Source organism: Neocloeon triangulifer, unplaced genomic scaffold, assembly GCF_031216515.1.
Source record: "Neocloeon triangulifer isolate White Clay Creek 2 clone unplaced genomic scaffold, ASM3121651v1 ptg000014l, whole genome shotgun sequence".
Classification (NCBI taxonomy): Eukaryota; Metazoa; Arthropoda; class Insecta; order Ephemeroptera; family Baetidae; genus Neocloeon; species Neocloeon triangulifer.
In genome coordinates this window covers 28566835-28584249 of record NW_026775556.1, presented here as the reverse complement: position 1 = coordinate 28584249, position 17415 = coordinate 28566835, and the positions used below count along the sequence as shown (strand labels likewise).

At 38.0% G+C, this 17415-nt stretch overlaps 5 protein-coding genes across 7 annotated transcripts; 2 read left to right on the top strand and 3 right to left on the bottom strand.

Moving 5' to 3' along the window:
* The first annotated feature begins 2422 nt into the window (after positions 1-2422).
* Positions 2423-6800, top strand: LOC132199948 (GTP-binding protein 1). 3 transcript variants are annotated; one of them, XM_059625069.1, is made up of 11 exons: positions 2423-2569; positions 2994-3246; positions 3315-3426; positions 3636-3995; positions 4334-4736; positions 4787-4931; positions 4984-5166; positions 5219-5354; positions 5407-5540; positions 5606-5785; positions 5845-6800. In XM_059625069.1, the coding sequence occupies exons 2-11, from the start codon at positions 3145-3147 to the stop codon at positions 6025-6027; spliced, it is 1938 nt and encodes a 645-aa protein (XP_059481052.1). In that variant the 5' UTR covers positions 2423-2569; positions 2994-3144; the 3' UTR covers positions 6028-6800. The 3 variants fall into 3 exon arrangements, with proteins under 3 accessions (XP_059481052.1, XP_059481053.1, XP_059481054.1); XM_059625070.1 differs by lacking the exon at positions 2423-2569 and adding an exon at positions 2576-2728; XM_059625071.1 differs by lacking the exon at positions 2423-2569 and adding an exon at positions 2789-2931.
* Positions 6404-9449, bottom strand: LOC132199949 (glomulin). The gene is made up of 5 exons (XM_059625072.1): positions 9310-9449; positions 7836-8360; positions 7488-7711; positions 6867-7429; positions 6404-6811 (listed from the first exon to the last, which is right to left on the bottom strand). The coding sequence occupies exons 2-5, from the start codon at positions 8350-8352 to the stop codon at positions 6502-6504; spliced, it is 1614 nt and encodes a 537-aa protein (XP_059481055.1). The 5' UTR covers positions 8353-8360; positions 9310-9449; the 3' UTR covers positions 6404-6501.
* LOC132199950 (uncharacterized) lies at positions 8542-9324 on the bottom strand. The gene has a single exon (XM_059625073.1). The coding sequence runs from the start codon at positions 9277-9279 to the stop codon at positions 8632-8634; it is 648 nt and encodes a 215-aa protein (XP_059481056.1). The 5' UTR covers positions 9280-9324; the 3' UTR covers positions 8542-8631.
* Positions 9436-10253, bottom strand: LOC132199951 (mediator of RNA polymerase II transcription subunit 9). The gene is made up of 3 exons (XM_059625074.1): positions 10037-10253; positions 9773-9878; positions 9436-9717 (listed from the first exon to the last, which is right to left on the bottom strand). The coding sequence occupies exons 1-3, from the start codon at positions 10132-10134 to the stop codon at positions 9577-9579; spliced, it is 345 nt and encodes a 114-aa protein (XP_059481057.1). The 5' UTR covers positions 10135-10253; the 3' UTR covers positions 9436-9576.
* Positions 10254-13365: 3112 nt separating this feature from the next.
* Positions 13366-16161, top strand: LOC132201983 (uncharacterized). The gene is made up of 7 exons (XM_059628557.1): positions 13366-13499; positions 14207-14406; positions 14491-14724; positions 14779-14877; positions 15004-15297; positions 15464-15751; positions 15917-16161. Exons 2-7 carry the CDS (start codon positions 14217-14219, stop codon positions 16159-16161), a joined length of 1350 nt encoding a protein of 449 aa, XP_059484540.1. The 5' UTR covers positions 13366-13499; positions 14207-14216.
* The last annotated feature ends 1254 nt before the right edge of the window (positions 16162-17415 follow it).

Here is a 17415-nt window from a genome sequence, read left to right as displayed (position 1 = left end):
TAATTTAATAATTAACAATATCAAGTAACATGACTTTCAATATTTAACAATAATAACAATCAAATTAATTTAATAGGGCTCAATTGTTTTTCAAATTTTATATTTTGTATAGGGTAATTTATGCAAATAAAATTGTATTCTTAAGCTGCTCAACTGAAATATGATAGATTCTTCCTGGATCTTCAAAAGTTGGGTCAATCAGTTGTCATAAAATGTTCAGTTTTTCACGATCCAAAAGTAAAAAAAGAAATTATAGATTTTACGATTTTACAAGAACAATTTTTTTTAATTTGATAAAAAAAATATGTACTGAATCTGAATCTGTTAAAGCAGCCTCTAAAAACAGATCAGCCGATCTGATTTTTCCAACACTTAATTGAAAGAGACAAAGCATCATTATTATTCATTATTAGTATTCATCTAGTCGACAATAGCTGGCTCCATTGCTCGAGTGTGCGAATCACGTACGCAAAAGTCACTTTGCCGTATAGAACAAAAGGGGAGACGATATTGCTTTAAGGCTCAATATTTAAACTTTCAAGTAGTTTCGCAATGTTGGTCTCTCTCAAATAGAATGTTGATCTCGGCGCGGGCAGCTCGTAAATTAGTCCGACAACTATCACCTTGGGTCATTCATTCTATTGAGTGATAGGCCAAAAAATCTGTACGCTCTTTTGATTGCAAGCCAGTTTCTCGAGGCTTTCATGTCGGCAAACGCTTTTGAGCAACTGCAGCACATAATATACATCGGCAGGGCGTATAATCTAATTCGTTGAGAGCTACACCCACAAACGGCAACTTTCCCTAAATCAAAATATATATAGCGCGTGTAATTCACTCGCCGAGATGCTTGGAAATTCACTTGTGAGATCATTACTTTGTTTTATGGTCCAGTAAAAATTTTACGGCTTTCTGCTGTAGTTTCTAATGCTGCGATTTTGTTTTATATTGACACATGCACACATCATTAAAGATTAAAATCAGATTTGAAGGCGTCGAGGCGTGTTATTGTCTTTTATCTTAATTGAAAATCTGAGGCAGTTTATTATTTTGAGTAGTAAATCTGTTTAATCCCAAAAATGCTTCCTTGTGCCTTCCTATCAAATATGATCAATCTAATTCCTTGTATGGTTACCTATACGTGTAATTATTGTAATGTTGAAAAATCTGAGAAACTTCAAAATAAAACATTTGAAAATATTCAACGTGTATTGAAATACTGCATCTTTATATAAATACAGGTCCTTGCATTAAAAATATCACAACAATGAAACTCGATTTGATTGTTCTTTGAGCTCTGTGAATGCCCAATCAGAAATCAGAACGCTCAGCAACAATCCAAATATGCTCTAATTGTTATTATGCTGAGCGGACCTTCACAACTAAAAAGTTAAAAACTTTGTAATTTATTTTTTAATTAAAACTGAGAAATCATTTTGAAATTTAAAAAAAAAAAATAATAATATTGGAAGTGAAGAGATCGGTCTTTTTTTGTAAAAAATGTTTTTATTCAAAAATAAAAACGGCTCTACCAGTTTCAGTCACGGTCTGCGACCCTATATTATCATGAGCAGAAGCGATGCTCGCTGACTAATGAAAGAAAAATACCAAAACAGGTAAAGCCGTTTTGTTTTGAAATAAAAACTATTTTTTACAACGATCGTTGTAAAAATAGTTTTTCCTCTTCACTTCCATGATCATCTCCTGGAGTGTCAATTTCTTGTACCAAATTTAATATTAATTATTAAGTATAAGCGTTGATTGCTTTATTAGTTGAGAACGTTTTACGGATGACGTTTTTTATTGACATCTTTGCTAGTGGTGGTGCCTCTTTGTCCAACAATTCAATGTTTCCCCAAACAACTGATAGTCTACTAAAGTAATTTTTCATAATTTAGAAAAATTGATCACCAAACAATTTTTTTTTTAAATTAAAAAATTTCTGCGATTTGAGATATTTATGAATATTTTGCTCAATTGCTTCTTAAAATCAAATAATTTTACAGTGACTTTCACAGTAATTTCTTGATTTACTTCTGCTATTCCAAAAAGTTAACCAGACAAAAATCTCTGTGTTTAAAATTTCAAAATTTTTCACCATTTTTTTAGAATTATTTATTGATTTATTCTACATTTTTTGGGAAAATTTAACCTCATAGTGATTTAATAAACTTTATTTAATTTATAAGGGAAGACAAAACATTAAGAACGTGTGAAAACATTTGAAACAGTTTTTTTTTTATAATATTTATTTGATAAAAAACTGAATTTAATGGAATATATATATTTTTTTTTAATAATAATAATAATAATAATATAGTTAATTTAATGAAGTCTTTGTTTTGATCATTTTAATTTCCGTAGCGTAACTAAAGCAAAATTCACAGCACAGCGCCCAGATGGATAATATAATCGCCTGTTGATTATGCAGCACCGCCTAACAAGCAAAAGTCATTCCGCCACAGTTGTTCGAAGTTCGAACCAAAGTACTTCCAGACTCGCCGATGGTGGCGCTGATCTTCTGACGTCGGCAAGCAAGCATCTGGGTGACATAAACTTTGCGGTTTTGGTAAGCAAAATTTTCTCGAATTTCCTCCGCGTCTGTTTGTGAGACCCGAAAATTTCGTTCTCAATATCCCGGAGTTGAACTTGAGATATTGGCCGACCGAAATTCGAAGAAGCTGCCGCAAATCAGGCCAGTCTTTTCGGGATCCGTGACATTGCGAAGGTGAATCGCTGGGCGCCCAGAATGTTGTTTTTGTTTTGTTTCGTGTTCACCATTGAACTTGCCAACTTTTATGAAATTATGCAAGTGTGCCTTAAATTATGTTGCGCTCGACCCAGTTGTCGACAGTGCCGAGATCTATGTCGAACTTGGCCTTAAGCTCTCGTCTCAAATCTTTTGCCACGACAAATTTCTTCCATATGGAAGTTGGGAGAAATTAGTTATTGAAAGTGAAATTTTGTCTAATTGTAATCATTATTCATTTCAGCACTGAATTGCGTCAGTTCCATGTTACGTCATTCTTTAATGAACACCGAAGCTGCAATACCGTCGTGTGCATTACGAATATTAGCAGCTTGAGCAGAGGATTTGTTCACAAAGGACCATAATTACTGAGAAATTTTGAGAAAAACTGCAGCATGACTTCTGTGGTGGAGAAGTCACCAAGCAAAACGACTCTGGTGCCGCAGGGCACAGAGAACAAGGATCCACAGGAGGATTACACGAGCATCTGTGGCAAGGTTAGAATTTGATCTTGAAAAATGACGTTGAGACATTTTTGCTGACGTTTGTCTTTGGCTTCGAACAGACTGTGCTGGTCAGTCCCACTTCCGAGCAGTTTGACCTGCTGCTGCGTCAGCTTCGAGAGAGGTTAGATGATGGACGTGGAGAGACTATCTACGAGATTGGGATTGGAGAAGGTCAGTTTTTTAATTAAATTTGAAATTAATTTAATATATTTACATTGCACATTGCAATGTAAGGTTATTTACCAAAATTACTCTTTTCTTATCAGCCTTCTATAAAATCAGTAATTAAGGATTTTATATTTTGGAATATTCTCTAATTATAAAAAAAAAAATTATAACTGGACTTGAAGCTTTTAATAATAAACTTTTTTCCTTATTAGACTCCACTGAAGCTGGTTTGGCTGAAGACGAGTTCGAGGCGTCGGTGGCCACACTCAAGTCACTGGCCAGCACGTTAGACTCCGACTGCAAGGAGCTGCGCCAGCGGCAGCTAGAAAAAGGCTTGACAGGCCAGTTTTTGGTCAGAAAACGCCTCGACGAGCAGGATTTCTTGGAAATCCGGGTGGCTGTGGTTGGAAATGTGGATGCCGGCAAGTCCACATTACTCGGAGTCTTGACTCACGGAGAGCTTGACAACGGCAGAGGTCATGCCAGGCAGAAGCTCTTCAGGCACAAGCATGAAATGGAGTCTGGCAGAACCAGCTCGGTTGGAAATGATATTTTGGGATTTGACAGTGTTGGTGAGTCAAAATATGATTTTTTTTTGCAACATTTCATGTTTTCAAAAACATTTATACTTTTATACTGAAATTACTTAAAAAAAATTGTGTATATATATATGAAAGAAATTAAGTTTTCTAAACAGTCAGTTATTAGCTATAATTTTGCTTGTACGACTTTCATAATAATATTATTGATATGAAAAGTAAAATTGAGAAGAATCTATTGCGTAATCCAGAATTTGATCAATTTTTAAGATATTGGGTACATACTCCTACTAGATTTTCTACCTAATAAAGTAACCCAGTTTTAATTTGTAGATAAAAGAATAATAATTATAAAAAATCTTTTCTCCTAGGCAATGTTGTCAATAAACCTGAGCACGGCTCTCTCGACTGGGTACGAATCTGTGAGCGATCTGCCAAGGTGATCACTTTCATCGACTTGGCCGGCCATGAGCGCTACTTGAAGACCACGGTCTTTGGAATGACAGGACATGCTCCCCACTTTGGCATGCTGATGGTCGGCGCTAACGCTGGAATCGTTGGCATGACCAAAGAGCACCTTGGTCTTGCCCTGGCACTCAGTGTGCCAGTCTTTGTCGTCGTGACGAAAATTGACATGTGCCCACCCAACGTCCTGACCGACACTCTGCGGTTACTGGTCAAGGTCCTCAAGTCCCAGGGCTGCAGGAAAGTGCCCGTCATGGTCCGGACGGAAGACGATGTTGTACTTGGAGCAACAAACTTTGTTTCAGAAAGGTTCAAAATTCTTGTTTCTCTTTAATAAGAGTTATAACAATTATGTTCAGGTTATGCCCAATCTTCCAAGTGTCAAATGTGTCAGGAGAGAATTTGGATTTGCTGAAGATGTTCTTGAACTTGCTCACCACAAGGAACAATGCCCGTGACGACGAGCCAGCCGAGTTTCAAATTGATGACATGTACAGTGTCCCAGTAAGTTTTTATGCAATATAAATCAAATGAGTCTAATATTTGTATTCTTCAGGGTGTTGGAACTGTAGTGTCGGGGACAACTCTTGCTGGAACAATTCGTCTGAATGACACATTACTGCTTGGGCCTGATTTGCTGGGCCATTTCACGCCAATTGCGATCAAAAGCATCCATCGCAAGCGGATGCCTGTACGAGAAGTGCGAAGCGGGCAAACTGCTTCCTTTGCTCTCAAAAAGGTAAAAATTTGTTTTCATTCACAATTAGGTAATAATCATAAATTGCAAGCAGATCAAGAGATCCCATTTACGGAAGGGAATGGTCATGGTTGCTCCTTCGTTAAATCCCTCCGCCTGCTGGGAATTTGAAGGAGAAATTCTTGTCCTACATCACCCAACAACTATCAGCTCTCGCTATCAAGCAATGGGTACTATTTTATAAGCAAACACCAATTATTCAACTAATTTAAATTCTCTCAGTTCATTGCGGTAGCATTCGTCAAACTGCTTCAATTCTGTCGATGAACGCTGACTGCTTACGAACAGGAGACAAAGCTCTGGTGCACTTTAGGTTCATCAAACACCCAGAATACTTGAAACCAGGCCAAAGAATGGTAATAGTTTAAAGAACCTTTTAAAAATAGAATATTTATATGAATCATTTAATTGATTTCTTCAGGTATTCCGTGAGGGTCGCACGAAAGCTGTTGGCAATGTTCTGAGGCTGATACCACACGCCAGTCCAGGCGCCCAACTGCCAAGGCCAAAACCCAACAAAATGCAAAAGCAGCACATAAGTTCAAGCGGCCACACTCCTTCTCCCGCGCCTTCAACAGTCGCAACATCATCAATGTCTCAGGTACACATTTTTCAAATTTTCATTTAGATAAAGACTAAAATTTATTTTTTCTAATGTAGAATGATGAAGCCACTGGCCAGTTTGACATGGACAGGCGCGAGAACACGCCCAACCGCACAGGCCGCAAGAGCCGAGGAAGACGAGGTGGCAGAGGCAGATCTTCCACCGACAGGACTTCAAGCCCTGGTGTGAAACCACTAGGGGAACAAAATGCTGGAGCTCCTCGACCAGGAAAAGCTTGAAATCTCTAAGAAAATCTTATCATACGGTCCCCTGGGACATTTTAAATCCTCTTAAACAAATTTCGATCAAGGCGAGACTTTGTGTTCTAGGAGTACAAAATTTTTTCTTGAAATTAAGAATAAAGATTATCAAGCCGAGTGCTCCCTTGACATTTGCTTTGCCATTTTTGTTTAGGACAAAAATCTAGCTGTCCCTTTATTTGTTTTAAAAAACGATTGAATTGAAATATTCAACCGTTGTGAGATGAGTTATATTTTGGATTACTGGTTCATATATATATATGCACCGCCCCACTTACGGATTTTACTGTATACTTTTTTGCTTTATGTTTAGATGAATGATCTCCAATAAAGCACTTGTGACAGTAAAATCAACACATCCTTGCATTTAATGCTCACTGATTGATGCAATTTTATTCAATCCATTAATTCCACCATTATGAATTAATTACATTAAATTTAATAAATTTAGAATTACACAAATTTCTCAATCACTATCTCGTAGATGTGCTGGACAAAATCAAGCTGAGTCAGTTTTAATTTGATTCCACCAACCTCCTCTTCGTAATTAGGTGCAGGTAGCGTTTCTCCACCTACTTGGACAGTAGATCCAGTGGGATGAGTATTTGACAGAATTTGTGCATCATTCATTCGGTCATTTAAGTACTCCCTGCTGTATTTCAGAGCATCACTCAATGGTTTCAAAAAACGCTCGTTAATGTCAATTTCTATATCCCAAATGCCTGTGAAGGCACCAGGCTTTGGATCAGCCATCACTATATACCTGGAAGCAAAATTAAAATTAAATAAACTCATTTCAAATGTTTTTTCATACATACCTCAAAAGATTAAGTTTGGAGACAACTGTGTCTATCCAGTCAAATAGCAAAGTTTTTTCACCCTGCGGTAGCACAAACATCCTGTTAAGCAGCTCTGGCAGATTTTGCATGAAATAGTTGCCACTCTTCAAGTACTCAGTGACAAAGTCCTTAGAAATTGTGACCATGTACCCTCGTACACCTTGTTCCTCCAAAGTTCGGTAGCCATGAAGGAGAATCAAGTGTCGTCCTCTCTCATCAAAGACGTACATGAGTCTTTTGAAAGTTGCCGCAGCTTTTATCCTCGTGTCTTCGTTGCTACAGTAGACCATCATATTGCAGAGGCCCTTCAGCAGGTTTGGGTAGTGGTTAGCGGAGAGTGCATGATGAGTAATGCTGCCCGGGTCAACTCGATCAAGGACGTCAATCAACATTTTGAGCCCTTTTTCCTGCAGGTCACGGTCTCCATTTGCTACAAGTTCGGAGCAGAGAGCACCAAGTTGGACAAAGAGGAACTGAGGGCTGTACACTTGTGGGAAAAAGTCATACCCAATTCCTTTGTGAATTACGTAATAATACAGCATCTAGAAATAATATAGCTTTGTCAAGGAAAAGAAATTAGTTTAAATGAGTTTTAAAAACCTCAAAAGATGCGCTGAGTGGAACTTCATCCAAGAAGTGATGATTGTCCGTCTTGTTTTTCTTCCATCCACCCTTTTCACTCAGATATTTCAAAGGGTGACCAAAGTGTGGCAGGACTTTTGTCAAAGAATGAACAAAACCAACTAAGGTATCTTCTGGCAGACTTGTGTGCACAAGTTGAGTCAAGAGGAATGTTGCAAGGCACTGTTTTTGCTCTTCACAGTCTAAAAAAATGAACTTTAATAATTTAGATGAAAGGAATACGAAAATTAATCACATTTTATAATTTCAAATTATAAGTTGATTCAACTAATTAGAATAAATTCAAATGAAAAACAAAAATAAAACCTTTTTCATTTCCAACATCAAGATCAGCAATGCATTTTTGGAAAAACTTTTCTATCTCAGGGTAAATTTCAGTCAGATCAACGTCAGAGGGCAAATCATCTAGGGTGTCCCTCAAGGTTGCAAGGCACCAGTCCAAAGCTCTTGTCTTCGATGAACTCATTTTAGCCAGGCAAATTTCAACGCATTTCAAGATAATAATTAGGAGCACTGGGTTCTCCTTATCGTCCATGTTGGAAAGCAGTTCCAGGTAAATCTCATCGGGGTCTGCCACATTTTCAGCCACAGACTCAAGCATCAACTGGCAAGTGTCAACCAGGGAGGGATTTGAGCACTTTTGTCTGGGACTAACAAACGTCACAAGGGTTCGAATGACATCCATGGGGGATTTTAGAGTCTTTTCAGCAATTTCAGGGCCGAAGAAAAAATCCTTGGCTTCGTTGAGGTCGCCCTTGCTGAGAAGCTCTTGAAGTTTGATCAGGGAGGGATCTGTTGTGGGAGGGAACGTCGAGTCGTCCATAGCGAAACCTAAAATATAAAAACAAAAATTGTACTTAAAATTTTCTACATCTACCACCAAATGCAAATAAACTTAATATTCTAGAATAATATTAATTTAACCAAGAAATAAAATAAAATTTTGCGCTTAGTTTGTAAGATTTAAAAAAATTATTAAGAAATTATTTTACGTGGTTTAGGCCAGAGAAAGAAAACCAAAGATTGTTGATTTTTAGCACAGAAATATCTGTATTATTCGAACATTTTGACACTTATCTAAATTCTCAACAAATTTTGCTACTTAGAAACTCGACTTGTATGCGCCGATGCCATACTTGAAGGTGGGATGCATGAATGCAAAATGAAGGTAGAGGACAAAGAACAAATTCATCAGGGCTACCAAAGTGCCCACGATAAGGCGCATAACTGGCACAGGGAGGGACACAATGATGACCAGGCAAACCCTGATGGTGGTCAGACCGCCGAAGACAGCCAAGGCTACCAAAAAAGGGACATGACTTTTGAAAGCATTTTCATGGGAAATCAGGATGGGCACCAGAAGGGTGAGGAGAGTGCCGATCTGCGAGGCTGCAACGACAGAGAAGACCTTCATGAAGGTCAAGGTTGCCTTCGCAGCCCGACACAAGAGGTAAGTTCCGACTGGAGCCAGGGTCATGTACAAGGTGACGGCCAGCAGGGCCGTGGACAACTCGGAAGTGTCCGATTTGAAATTGTAGAGGATCAGCACAAGGCCAATGTAGGCCACAGTCGGGGTCGCCAACTCCAAGGGTTTGAAGGGCTCACATTTAGGGGAGGGTATCAGCGGCGCCAGCAAAAGTTTCAGGCAGTCCCTGAAGCACACCTGCGGCGACGCCTTGAGAATTTGCTTGTACCTCGGCGCGTAGGAGGTCGGAATCAGCGGTTCTTTGTCCCACATTCTGTGCATCATATTATTTTGTAATTTATTTCGCAAAAGTACCTGAGGCTATCAATTTTATTCTCTACGGCTGCTTCTTCTGCGATTCCTCGATGGCTTTCAGACGTTGGGCTAGCCGTTCCAAATGTTTAACAACATGTTTTCCAGCGGCTGATTTCTCAAAGTCTTGTTGGAGCATTTTGCTCCGGTAGAACAAACTGAGGGTTAACTGAGCGGCTCGACGCACAGGTTTCGATTCCGAGAGTTTGTAGACAAGCTGTTCGTTGTTGGCCAGGTAGCGCAGGATGATTCGCAAAATGGGCATAGTCTTCAGGCCTTGGGCATGTCAAACGAGCACATATTACGATACTTGAGCAGCAACTCTCTCTTCAGCCGCAGCTGTTTACGCAAATGATCCAACTGCTTCAATTGGTCCTCACGATTGTAATTGATTCCGGGCAATTTCCGAACCTGAAGAATAATTTTAGTTAGAGGACAATCCTAATTTGCAAGAGGAAATGCTAACCTGTTCACGAACTTGATTCAATTTCTTGTGGAGCTCGACAACTTTCAGACTTGTGTCCTGTGACTCCCTTGGTTTCTGGGCGGTGTCGATAGATTCTCTTTCGATTCTAAAAAATTTACAAGGAACACTTTATTAGCAAACTCCATATGAAAATGCCTTATTTCTATTCACATTATATATTTTCTAAGAATAATTGAAAGCACTCTAAAAGCATGCGGATTATGTAAAACGACGAAAAAAATGTTCTAGATATTTTTGTCTTACCCTCGCAGGATTTCGTAGATTAATGGCATAAATTCTACATCAACCTCTTCGGCACTCAAGTGGCCATTCGCTACAGGCTTTTGTTCAGCTGAATCCATTACATAATCTTGCCAGAGTCTAAAAATATTTGCATTTGACAAGAAAATATGCGGTCTTTATGCTGAGCTTGAGCTGAAAAACAACACCTCTGTCCTCTGTCGTGTCGTTCGTTTAGTGTTCAGTGAACTTAAATTTTCGACAAAATACCGGTTTTATTACATTGACGGCATTTAACATTTTAACAATCACAAAAAAATCCAAAGGTAAAATATATTTATTCACATTTATGTTCTTAATACCATATAAAACTTAAGAAAAATTAAAAATTATCTAAAATTTTCGTAAATTGTTCAATAGAGAAAAGGATAATTGAACGATTCTCACGAACGCGACAACTTTTGCTGGATTTGGCTGCCCGGCAAAAAGTCAATGTAAAATGGTGTGTTGGTGGGGGAAGGCAGTGCGCGGTGAGAGGGGTAACAATGCAACTCTGTTCGCTGGATTTGGCTGCCCGCGCGGCTCGGCCACATTAAATATCCAAACTGCAGATTTCTGAGTTTTATTTTCAGTTTCTATTTGCTGCTTCAATTTAAAAACTAAATTATTTAACAACAAATTATAATTTAAAAATGCTTACAGCTACTTTTAAATTTTTCATGGGTTTATTTAAAAATGCGACTGCGAATGCTGGATTTGACTGCCCGCGCGCGGCTCGACTATACATAAAATACAGAGTGCAGAGTGCTGAATTTTTGTTTTCAGTTTCTTTTTGATGCTTCAATTTAAAAATTAAATTATTTAACAACAAATTATAATTTAAAAATGCCTAGAGCTACTTTTTGAATTTATTGACTGGTTTATTTAAAAATGCGACTGCGAATGCTGCATGGATTCGGCTGCCCGCGCGCGGCTTGGCCTATTAAAAAATACAAACTGCAATTTGTTGAGTTTTGTTTTCAGATTCTTTGTGATGCTAGAATTTACAAAATTAAAATAGTAACTAATACTTCATTAGGGATTATGACAACTGATTTTTTTTTAAATAAACGTGTTAAATTTGATATGCGACTCCGTTCGCTGGTTTTGGCTGCACGCGCGGCTCAGCCACATTAAATGCGAAGTGTTGATTGCTGAATGTTGTTATCAGTTTCTTTTTGTTGCTTGAATAAAAAAAATTAAAGTAACTAATAATTCTTTATTAGCGATGCTTAAAACACTAATAATTTTATTTAAATGAATGCGCTAAATTTAATAATGCGGCTACGTTTGCTGGATTAGGCTATTTGGTTGCACCATCAATTAAAACAATTGTGTGAATTAAAAAAATTATTTTATTTTTTAACTAAATACCTTCATTTATTAAAATAAACAACAAGGAACTTCAATTGAAAGCAAATTTTTAGTCCAATAAGATTTTATTTTTAATAATACAATATGTTGTTGAAATGAAGAGATATGGCTTTTCCTCAATACGAAAATTGTTCGTCAACCAAATAGCCTAATCCAGCAAACGTAGTCACATTATTAAATTTAGCGCGTACATTTAAATAAAATTATCAGTGTTGTAAGCATCGCTAATAAAGAATTATTTGTTAATTTAATTTTTTTTCTAGCAGCAAAAGAAACTGATAACAACATTCAGCAATCAACGCTTCGCATTTAATTTGGCTGAGCCGCGCGTGCAGCCAAAACCAGCGAACGGAGTCGCATATCAAATTTAACACGTTTATTTAAAAGAAATCAGTTGTTATAACAAAACTCAGCAAATTGCAGTTTGTATATTTGATAGGCCGAGCCGCGCGCGGGCAGCCGAATCCAGCATTCGCAGTCGCATTTTCAATTAAACCCGTTAAAAATTTAAAAAGTAGCTCTAAGCATTTTTAAATTATAATTTGTTGTTAAATAATTTAGTTTTTAAATTTAAGCATCAAAAAGAAACTGAAAACAAAAATTCAGCAATCTGCACTTTGTGTTTTATGTATAGTCCGGTATAGTCGAGCCGCGCGCGGGCAGTCAAATCCAGCATTAGCAGTCGCATTTTTAAATAAACCCGTGAAAAATTTAAAAGTAGCTCTGGTCATTATTTAATTATAATTTGTTGTTAAATTTAGTTTTTAAATTGAAGCAACAAATAGAAAATGAATATAAAATTCAGAATTCTGGAGTTTGTATATTTTATGTATAGTCGAGCCGCGCGCGGGCAGTCAAATCCAGCATTCGCAGTCGCATTTTTAAATAAACCCGTGAAAAGTTTAAAAGTAGCTCTGCGCATTATTAAATTATAATTTATTGTTAATTAATTTTGTTTTCAAATTCTAGCAGCAAACCAATCTGAAAACAAAATTAAGCGAAGTATATAATCAATTTAATGTGCTGGCTGAGCGGCGCGGGCAGTCAAATCAAGCAAACAAGTCGCATCGTACCCCTCCGTCCGTACGCGTCCCCACCACCAGACCGAGCAGCGATTTCCAGCAAATTTTGTCGCGTTCAGGAGAATAATTCAGGATAATTTATCTAGAAAAATACCGGTAGGTTGGGGTCAGTTTCCTAAAGTCCACTATCAAGTGGTGTCCATTTATTCTCTTATCTCTGGTTCTGGTGGTGTCAGAAGTAAATGCAACGCTTGGCAACGTTGTTGGCAAGGTTGTTGGTGTTGGAAGGAAAGTGTGAAGAGAGGACGAGAGGAGATCTAAACCAGGAGATATATACTTGATAAAAAGGGTTGAGAAAGCGCACGAGCGGAGAGAATTATGGAAGTCGGAAAGTCAGAAAAATTAACTTTTCCTGCCTGCGATGCCAAACGATGTTGCTTAGCCGATACGTAAACAATGTTTTTTTTTTGCGGCTGATGGGCGCAGGTGGCGCGAAGCGAACGCCGCGCCGCGAACGGAAGACACAAATCAACAGAACTAAAATAATACCAACTGCTTAACGTGATCCAGATTCTAGATTTTTAAAGATTAATAATAATTAAGTCATGTTGTAGAAAAGAAACTTGAGCATCAGAATTAAAACTAAAATTAATATGTTGATTTTAAAAAAAAAATCTGCAAAGTCTACCCAGAAATGATAAAATACATAACAATCAAGAACTAATGTCTTTAATACTGTTAGGTTGGCTTACTTTGCACTTCTTCACGATTCGTTCACACACAGGTTCAAACACGTTCATAAGTTTCAGAATTTTGACATTCGCTTGCCGTGTGGTGTATGTGAATATTGACTTTTCGTTTGTTGTCGCTCTGTTTGGAACTACCCGTCTCGTGAACCTCAAGAATACCATTCTCTAATTACGCAAAGCACACCAGTCCCCAACCGCAATCCGCAATTTTGAATTTGAATGCAGTTCAGAATCCGTTGGATGGAATCCGTTTTCCGCTGCGAACTCCTGCACTTTTTCTGACTCCTCTTTCTGCATAGGAAGGTATTTAAGACATAAATAATATAATTATTTCAATTATGATACTCTCGTAATCGAATGTTCCAAAATGTATGCACGGAGGATTTTTTGCACTGAATTTTTCTTCTGACGAGAATATTGATTCCTTCCTCAAGTATTTGCGCACTTAAATGATAAAAGGTTTAAAGTTTTTGTTGCAAAAAATATTTACGAACATTATTTTAGAGAATTTTTCAAAAAAACATTAGAATTCGCAAGCACACCCCAACCGAAATTTGAATGCGATTTCGTTGTTTTAGCTGCTCTTCTCTTTCTCCTGCATTTAGTTTTATCTTTTTAGAAAAGGTATTATATATAAAACGACATAATAATATTATACATAATTATTATTTCAATCATAAAATGTTCCAAAAGTATAATTTTTTGTACTGCATTTTTCTTCTGATTGGAATATTGACGTTTCTTTTTGAAATTTTTTATGCAGAAAATATTTATAAACAATTTGTTGTTAGAGAATTTTTCAAAAAAATTTTAATTCGCAAGTGTTATTATGCAACTATGACAATTTTTGCCACATAGAAATTAAATCAAAAGTAGTCGGATCGTTAAATTATCATAAAATTATAGATTCATGTTCAAAAATATGCAGAGTATCCCTCTCCTACGTAGATATGTAAATAAAAATATAGCTATTTTAAATTGTAGATTATTATCGGCTCAATTTTTTACAGAATTTCCACAATGGTGGCTGAGAAAGTTGTCTGGCCACGATATGTTCCATCCGAACACAAGCCTTCAATCCTCAGTTTGCAAGGATCTACTGTTGAACAGGCACCCATGATGAAAGCTGCCATCCATATGGCTTTCAGAGAAAACCCCCCGCTGGTGCACTTCTTGCTCCTTCATGGCATCTACACCAATGGGGGAGAAAGTAAGTACATTCAAATTTGTGCTCTCGAGAGAAGACATAATTAAATCACTTTTATTAATTGGTCTATTTTAATGTAATTCTCAGACATCCATGTGCTTATTGAGCGCGCGTACAAATTTCTGATGTCAAAAGGACAATTTGAGATTGTGGACGAGCCGGAGGAGGTGCAGATCAATCCTGGAGCTGAAATGAAAACGCCTGGCTTGAACGACCGACAGAGAGCAGTGGCATTGTCTGCACCCACCCAACTGCATGGCAGTGTTCTGTTTGGTCTGGCGCGGATCAATGGCTTCCGCCCTCCGGCCGGAACCATCCAGCGTAGGCATATTTAAAATTTCTCACTTCTGGATTTCATTTTATTCCCTGCTGTAGACAAAAGGCACTGGGCTCGTTTTTTGGAATCCAATTTCATTAGACCTGGAGGCGCTGCAGCTCATCTTGACCTGCAGGACGTCATTGAAGCGGATCATGGTACAATTTTTAAAATATATAATGTGTGTGTGGCAGTTTGCACAAAAAAATATATATTGCCAACAAATTCAGCCGAACTCGTCCTACTGGAATAAAGATTTTTCACAAATATTTATGTTCAAACAGACCCAGACCATGAAGACGAAGGCGCCGCCACAATCAACGGCGCTGCTGAACAAAATGCTGACCAACACTTAGAGCTGCCTGATCTCGAAAACATGTACCCTGAGGATCAGCATCGTGGCCTCGTCATGGCAGGCAACGAGAGAGACGAGCTCGTCCAGCATGAAGAGACTGATGCTCAACTGAATCTGCAGGGCGTCGAGGCAAAGAGTGACGCTGAACGTCAACCGGACGGATCCCACCAAGATCCAGCAGCGGGTGCAGGACAAGGAGTTGCTCAGCTTGTCATTCTCGAAGGTCAGGTTTTTAAATAAAATGCATGTCTCGTGTGGTGTAGTAGAAGTGCGCATTGCTTTAATGCATGAGTTCAGAGATGATGGAACTTATTCTTATAAATGGGGGAACTAGTTCTACTTTTTTTATAATTTTATAAAATTTTTGACAATTATTTCTGTTCGAACAGGCCACGGAGACGAAGGCGCCGCCACAATCAACGGCGCTGCTGAACAAAATGCTGACCAACACTTAGAGCTGCCTGATCTCGAAAACATGTACCCTGAGGATCAGCATCGTGGCCTCGTCATGGCAGGCAACGAGAGAGACGAGCTCGTCCAGCATGAAGAGACTGCTGCTCAACTGAATCTGCAGGGCGACGAAGCAACGAGTGACGCTGAACGTCAACCGGACGGATCCCACCAAGATCCAGCAGCGGGTGCAGGACAAGGAGTTGCTCAGCTTGTCATTCTCGAAGGTCAGGTTTTTAAATAAAATGCATGTCTCGTGTGTTGTAGTAGAAGTGCGCATTGCTTTAATGCATGAGTTCAGAGATGATGGAACTTATTCTTATAAATGGGGGAACTAGTTCTACTTTTTTATAATTTTATAAAATTTTTGACAATTATTTCTGTTCGAACAGGCCACGGAGACGAAGGCGCCGCCACAATCAACGGCGCTGCTGAACAAAATGCTGACCTACACTTGGAGCCAGCTCAAGTTGCTGTAAATCCAGGCGTCCAGGTTCAGCAAGTCGAAGCTGGACATCTTCAGGGTCAAGCTATTCGTCGAGCAGCTGATCCGTCTTGGTGGCTCGTCTACAAATTGAAAGGGTCCCCTGGACTTGAGAAACTTGAAAGCTCTTTCTGTCAGCACGTTGATGTCTGAGAATTATACATTAAAATAGATGAATTAATAAAAGTGGCGTTTCTTTGAGAGCACACATTAAAAATAACTTACTCTCCCCCCCCATTGGTGTACACATCATTTAGGAGCAGGAAGTGGACCAACGACGGGTTATCCTTGAACGTTGTCTGAATTATAGCTTTCATGTATGGTGCTTGCTCCTCAGCAGAAGTTGGAATGGCTTGGATAGCTGGCTTATTTTCAGCAGGGATGTAGTTAGGCCAAATAACTGTATTTATTGCAGCAGCGCCTGCAGCCATCATGAGCCCTCTTCTAATTGCTGTAAAAAGAGAACCATAAATTTACAAATTTAATTAGGTTCATATATTTTTATTATCTAAAGAGGATACTGGTTGATTTTTCTTGAGCATGAATCTATATTTTATGATGAAATAAAATGTAGTTGATTGATATCCAACTTCTTTGGATATTTTAATATCTATCGCACGAAAAGTCGTCTTCAAAACCCAAGCTAGACTTCCAAAAATTGCAAAATTTGGTGCGTCCAAATACTCCAAATGCCGATTGAGCATGAATTTAATTTATACATACATAATTATACCCAATCAACTAATCATAATGATAATTTATGCATTGATCACAAAGTATAAATTCAACAATTTAAAATAAATTTAGCTAAATTCATTATTAGCACGTACGTACAATATAATTATGTGTCTTTTATCCAAAATATATGATTTCATTTTGTGATTTAAGCCAAAAGTTGTTAATTTTTGATAAAAAGCAGGAATTATCACTTTACTGTTCCGCGCAGGTGAACAAAAATTCTCATAAGGCCATGTTACATAATTCTTGCGAATTCACAAATTTTTGAAAAATTCTCAAAAAATGTACATAAATCTTTTCGGCAATCGTTTCTGCACCAAATATTTCCCAAGCCCTTTTCCATTATAAATTATAAGTGCGCAAATAGTTAAAAAAGGAATCAATATTACAGTCAGGAGAAAAATTCTGTGCAAAAAATTCAATGCGTGCATAAATTTTAGAATGTTTTTGATTACGATCGAGAGTATCACGATCGAAATAATAATATTATGTCTTTATACCTTTTCGTGTAAAAAACTATAGAGCAGATGTCCGCAGCGATCCAGGCAGAATGAAGATGAACAACACGGATTCTATTCAAGGGAACTTTCAAGACATTCAAATACGTCAGGTTCGAGACAGGTCGGTTGTCCGTTAGAAAGAGCGAGAGGCGACGAGGCGACAACAAAC